Source organism: Halyomorpha halys, unplaced genomic scaffold (genome assembly GCF_000696795.3).
Source record: "Halyomorpha halys isolate HHAL.00 unplaced genomic scaffold, Hhal_1.1 Scaffold1081.1, whole genome shotgun sequence".
NCBI classification, from domain to species: Eukaryota; Metazoa; Arthropoda; class Insecta; order Hemiptera; family Pentatomidae; genus Halyomorpha; species Halyomorpha halys.
This window is the reverse complement of record NW_027105331.1, coordinates 237,577-244,300: the sequence shown is the minus strand read 5'-3', so window position 1 is coordinate 244,300 and position 6,724 is coordinate 237,577. Positions and strand designations below refer to the sequence as shown.

Genomic DNA, 6,724 nt, shown 5'->3' with positions numbered 1-6,724 from the left:
TTAAAGAATGAAATATTTGAAAGTCCTAATACAGATTATGAAAGTAACTTTAATGTAGATTATTATAGTATAACATTAACTGTTATTGTGTTACATATTTTCATTAAGAATGTTTATCCATTGCACAAGTCCTGAAGTATTTTTTCCCAACAGAAACAGTTAATTAATGAATCAAACCCAAAAGTGGAACTTGTGCTAGAGGCCATTTCAGTGACTTCACAGTCTATCCACTTCTTTTCTCACGGAGTTCGAGAACTTTAGAAGAGAGGATTTTTGGAAACCAAATCCAGAAGAATCACTAGCGTCACCATTTTTCTCTTGATTCAATATAAATACCCCTCCCTTTCTAACTAGCGGAAAGTAAGTTAGTAGTCATTTCCCGGTCAGATGTAATAGTTTAGCCGCAGTAGTCTATTAATACCGGTTCACTTCTGTTCATTCTTGCTAATTTTATTAACTAAACTTTTTTCTTTGAATCAATTGAGTTCAGAAGATTTTATTGACCACAGAAAGGTAATTTAATTGAAGGAAATAATTGTTTTGTTTTTTAATGAATATGTAACGAGAAGAAAATAATAACAAAAATTATCGATAAGATACATTATATTGGAATACTCTAGCATCACTTAAAATGACATTTTTTATTTTAAATCACTAATATGTGTAAACATAGATTTAAAAAATTTGATCAAAATAAACACAATTTATTTTCAATAGGTTTATCTGGTAAATAATGATAATGATAAAGTTTGATTAGGTACTGATTGTCGTTTTTAACTATCACGATTGTATATCTGCTGTTAGGAAAAACATAAGAAATGTTTCAAGGTATGTATTCTCTTTGTAATCTAATAACCGCGAAGGTTACTTTTTTTTGTTTGTTCTTGTTACTATCGTATTATTGCTCAGTCCTGGTTGCATTTCTTTTTCTTGGGCGTAATTCAAGTTTTTGAGATTACCAAAGTTTGTTATGTAAGAATTCATTTTTTTTTTTTTGGATTTTATAAACTTCCATCAGTTTTCATCTTAGGTATGATGTTATTAAACTTTCATTTTTTTTTTAGTATATCGTATTTATCTATAAAGATACTTATTACAAATTTACATAATATTAAATTTTTAATTCAGTACACCCCAAAACCCTAAACATTTTAAGTTTAGAATTTAATCTGCAATGGTTATCTTCTTGCTATCAAATTCACATAATTGTTCTGAAGATGAAGAAGATACCCCAAAACGTTAATATCTTGATGTATTATTTAAACTGACTTGAATTATGAAAGGAGTTGCCAAAAAAAAAAAAAAAAAATTAAATTATATTGAAAAATACTCTCCATTAAATTTACACAAAACAAAAGATAGCTTATATTGTTGAAATCCTTTATAAAATTTATCAAGTTTTGAATTTGTCAATTTCTAAATGGCCTTCACAATTATTGCAACCCAAATATTAACATTCTATTATCTTTAGTTAACTTATGTTTTATTTAATTGGCAGTTACTCACTAGTTAGTTCAGTAGAGTTATGTCTTCTTTATTAGTTTCACAGACATTTGAGTATTGATCTACCTATTGAGAATTCTACTTGTCAAAACTGGGGGTTCTAATTGTGAATATTGAAAAATAATTAAATATTTGTTCCTCCATTGGCCATCTTAGTCACTCCCTAGCCTTTTAAGAATTTTCATTGCGACCTCAGAGTGAAAAACAACCATTTTTTATTTATTAGCTCAAAAGAAGCTTTAAAAAAGTAGGGAGTAAAGAGGTGTAAGAGGTAAGAGTGTAAAGAGGTTCTGAAATAATACCAAAGTATGTTATATCTGTATTCGTTTTATTGACCATTTGGAAGTGGCCACCAATAAATATCTTTACATTGTGTTCACTCTCTTTTACATCCAGGAATCAACTGAAGGGACTAAAGGGAATGAAAGGGACCTTCTGTTTTCATTGACGTTAAATTTGATCATTAAGTTGACATAAGTAGAAGAGTTATATAACATTTTCTATATATATATATAAAAGAAGAATTATATATATTATAATTAATAACAATGATTAGAAGCTAAAAGTGAGAAGGAAATGTTGGCTTGAAGGAGGATAATGACAGAAAAATGTATTCATGAACATTTAAATGGTTGGTCAGTTAAGGTTATATTGGTCATTTTAACTGAAATTGAACCAAAATTGGAGAGTAGCCCATAAAAAAAAGTCTACTGAGTAGGTACATATGACAGTATAACTTTCTCGGTATTTCTAGTATTACATATCTACCAATGTTTCATAATGAATGATTTGTTGTCTTAAAATCAAATCAAAATGGGTTGTTTTAAAATGTAGTTCTGTATAGGAAAATATATTTGTTCAGAAGTCAGTGAATAGAATTTGATATAATTCATAATAGTACTATTTATACATTCACTTGCGACTGAATGTAAAAAAAAAAAAAAAAAAAAAATTAAACCCTTCCTCGACCCCAAAATTTTCTTACATTATTTCTTTATTTATTATTCTTTACTTTTCCCTAACAACAATCCTATTCCACTTCTTAATTCTGTTAAAAACTTCAGAGTCATCTTCGACCTACACCTGACCTGGAGGAAACACGTATCCAAAATATCCATTATCATCCTCAAACAGTTCCATAGATTCTGCCTATCTTTATCTTAAAATACCCACCAGTTACTTGTCTCCTCTTTCATTTTTCCTCATTTTGATGATGGTTGCCTGGTTTATGGAGGACTCGCAGATGAACTTAAGGGAAAATTAAAGCTTCTTAATTATTGCTTTATAAGATTTATTTTTAAGGTTCCTAGGTGCATGCATATTTCTGGCTATTACGCTGAATTACAGTGGTCTTATCCAGCTAACGCTATAGACTGGACCTTAAGCAATTATTTATATTAAGGTACTTGTTCACAGAATGGAGATGATTTTTCATTTCACTGTGGCATTATTCCTTAACTATCCTTCAGCTTTGAGGTAAATGGACTAGCTATTCTCGAAATGTAGGTGTGTCTTGAAAAATTTGTTATCACATGCTCAAGTGAAATTAATGTTAAAGCCTTTTTACACTGTTCCCTTATAGACCAAGTTTAATTTAATACTACAGAAATATTTTTGAAATTGGCGAATGTTCTTGCTTTGACCACAAGTGGAAAAGTATTACATAATGAGAGAAGCCATAAGGTTAAACAATATACTGATCGATTGATGCCAAAGTTTTTTATGTACATTTTTATATATTAAAAGATTAACTTATCGTTATGCGCACCTATTTGCTGACTCGAGTGGGTAAGGAAGTGTTTCCCATCCTTTTAGTATGGGTACTGGTATGAACTGAGTTCACGTTTAGTGAACATTTAAATCAAAATGTTAACAAATGTATTTGTAACTTTCCCCCCCCCCTCTGATGGTCGAAGCTAATAAAATCCCAATGTTCCAATGCATTTTTGAGATATTAAAGCTAATTTTTCATTGTGGAGTATCTCCCCGCGAACAAATAGAACTTTCAAATATTGTTCCAGGATCTTTTTGCTGTTTTTTAAGAACAGCATTTTGAAAAATGTTGTTTCGTAAAAAGTTATCCCTTCTTTTTTTTGCATGCAATTTTTATTAATGATTGGTACAAGAAAAATTCACGATTTAAGCTATTAAACATGTTCATACAGCAGTTATAATTAAATTAATTTTTCACCTTTTTTAATGATTTTTACAATAGGTTGTTGGCGGAATTCAATTGTCCAATGCTCTTTTTTTTTTCTTTTTTTTCATAAGCACTATTTTTGTTTTCACTGAAACTATGAAACTAATTATGCCTAATTTTGTTTTTTGTTTGAATAAACCATATGAACCTTTGTAATCTCACAAGATTATCTACACCATCAGCTATTCTCTGGTTTTCTCTAATACTACTTGACCGATTTTTTTAAGATTAGTCACTGAAGTTACAGGTTGCTCCAGGTTGATTCTTGGAGCACCTCATGATTATCTGCCTTTTTTCCCTTGAAGGGTGGCTGATTAGAGGCTTCATACACCCAATCTTTACACCATCATAAAATCATTATACCAAAGCCTAAAAAACTAATCAGTCCAAACAATGTTTTTTTTAACCTAAAGTTTACCTATACTATCAACATTTGATAAGTACATTTAATAAGTAAGAATAGTCAATAATGTATAATAATTATTAATTTTTAGATGCTAATTAATAAATAATTATGAGGTAACAAGTATTACAGTTTTGAAAATTGTCATGGAAAATGTGGAAAATACAGGGAATTTCTTTATGCTACTTTGACACCCTGATTTATCCCACATTATCTTCCTATTTTTAAAATAATAATGTTTTATTCTTATGTTTTTTCAGAATACATAATGCATTTATGACATAATGGGTCAGACCCTTAGTGAACCTATTACAACTAAAGAGACTTTTTTGGCTCTTACTGACAACTATATAGTTGGTTCTAGTTGTATGCAAGGATGGAGGGTATCAATGGAAGATGCTCACTCAGTGATTTTATCAATACCAGAAGATCGTTCTGCAGCTTATTTTGGAGTATTTGATGGTCATGGAGGTAATAGGCATTGTATTAATAATACCTTTTTCGTAAAATATAGTAAAGAAAGGTGTGAATTAGAAACATTGAACTTGGAAATTATGAAACTATTTATTGAACTCAGAATAGAATGTAATACAAAAAAAGTTAAAACATTCCAAATCATCTTAATGAGAAGGATGAAAACATGGTTTGTTGCTACCAATTTAGTAACCCTCGGTTCTATTTTTGTCAGCAGTCATATTGTTGGCCAAGACAACTTAAGTTATTCATCGCCCCCCAAATGCACCTCTGGCCCTCACCATGCCCCTAAATTGCAGCAGTGCCCACTTTTGGAATGACTGTTCTAAATTAATTAATAATAAGCCACATTATGTTATCGAGTACATATTCATTGGTGCTGGATCAGCGTTAACTCATTGTTGGTGATTCTCATACAAACATATTGTACGTTATGTTTTTTTATTATTTCTATTTTAAGTAAATATTTTCTTCAGTTTTATAATTTAAAAACTGTCTAAAATGCTAGAAGTTTCCAGTATTAAAAAATTAATACCAGGACAAAAGTATTGCATCATTTGAGTTTTTGTCTCTAAAATTATGCCACAGTCCATTACAGTTAAATTTCTATTTATTTTATTAAATTAGGTATGATGACCTGCTTAATAATGTAAACAGGAGTTAATACCTTTTTATTTCAATTCCAAATCCAACTTCCAAATTAAAATCAGCCTTAGTTCATTTTTTATATATATCATTGGGTGGTTTTTCTCTTCCAGTTAATCATGTCTTTAGCTTATGTATTTTTTAAAATGTTATTTTTTTCGAATTGAATAGAACACATACACAACAACACTACAAACACTACAAAATTTATTGGATACAATGGTGTTTTTTTAAATTTATTAAGTTGTATGATGAGAGAATCAGCCAGACCCATTGAAATTAACCATTCAGCGATATCCTAAGAATCTCCAAAACATGTGATATAATTAATCTCTGGATGACTTATTGATATTATCAGAGCCTGAGGACGAGTCACTGCATACTGTTGGTGAACTCATTTTACATTTAACCTGTAATTTTTTTTTAATGTAAAAAATCTGTTAGATTTTTTTTTCATTATTTTTTTTTTACCGTTTACTTTACAATACCTTTGTTTCCCTTTTTCATTTAGCTTATATTATTTGCATGTGATAATCCAAAACAAAATATTCCTCTCAATGTTTCATAAAATTTCAAAACTTTTTTTCCGTATTGTAGGGCATGAGTACATAAACAAAGTTGGGAAACATTGCTTCAATATAGTTATGTTATAGACTGATCCTTAAGATTCTCAAATATATATATAATATTTAATTCAATAAATATACTATATGTTATAATAAGTATTATACAAACACTGATATATATATTTAATAAATATTATATAAACTTGTGAACAGTTATGTATACATTTAAGTTTATTTAAACCATTAGAATTAATAAAGATGTTTGTTCAAGAAAATTAGCACTAACTAGCAGCAGTGCACTTCCGGATTATAAAAGGAATTATTAGCTATTAATTTATTAATTCCTTGCTAATTCGGACTATTCCACAATCTGAAACAGTTCTTTTAAAAAGAATTGAATATTTGATTTTATGTTATGTATACAGTACATATATACATGCACTTAATAAAACTGTATTATCTACACCTAGCATGCTAAGGCTAAATAATTATTTTAAAATACCAACTCTCCATTTTAAATAAAATTTTAGCTATGTATGAAAATTTGGAAGCGTATTTATTTTCTCAATTTCTCTATCAGCAGATATAATTAACCTTTGTATTAAATTTATCTTCAATGCTAGATTGTATTGTATTGTTAATAGGATGGTATTTTATGATATTTTTATGCTATTGTAAAAAAAAAAATAGATAGGAGTTTTGTGAAAATGCATATGTATATACTAACAAAAAGGTTATTTCACAAGAAAATAGTTAAAAAATAAATTTCTGAACAATGATTAATTATTTTTAAAATATTTGTATATAAATACATTTGTAATTTTTGTTCTTCAATGTATTTGTTATTTATGAAGTGATATTTTTTTTCTGTTCTGCAATCTAAATTTTTCGCTAATCTGATCCCCCTTGGGTTTAATTGCTTCAGATTATATA

General features: G+C 28.6%; 1 protein-coding gene across 2 annotated transcripts in view; it reads left to right on the top strand.

The window, feature by feature from the left end:
• Window positions 1–848: 848 nt before the first annotated feature.
• The window catches only part of LOC106688208 (probable protein phosphatase 2C T23F11.1), a 23,091-nt gene continuing 17,215 nt past the window's right edge, over window positions 849–6,724 (top strand). The window contains exons 1-2 of one of the 2 annotated variants that reach the window (XM_014432565.3): window positions 849–972; window positions 4,367–4,577. In XM_014432565.3, the coding sequence (XP_014288051.1) occupies window positions 4,391–4,577 (187 nt within the window). In that variant the 5' untranslated portion in view covers window positions 849–972; window positions 4,367–4,390. Of the gene's footprint in view, window positions 1,031–4,366; window positions 4,578–6,724 lie in introns of both variants that reach the window. The other variant, XM_014432564.2, reaches the window with a different exon arrangement.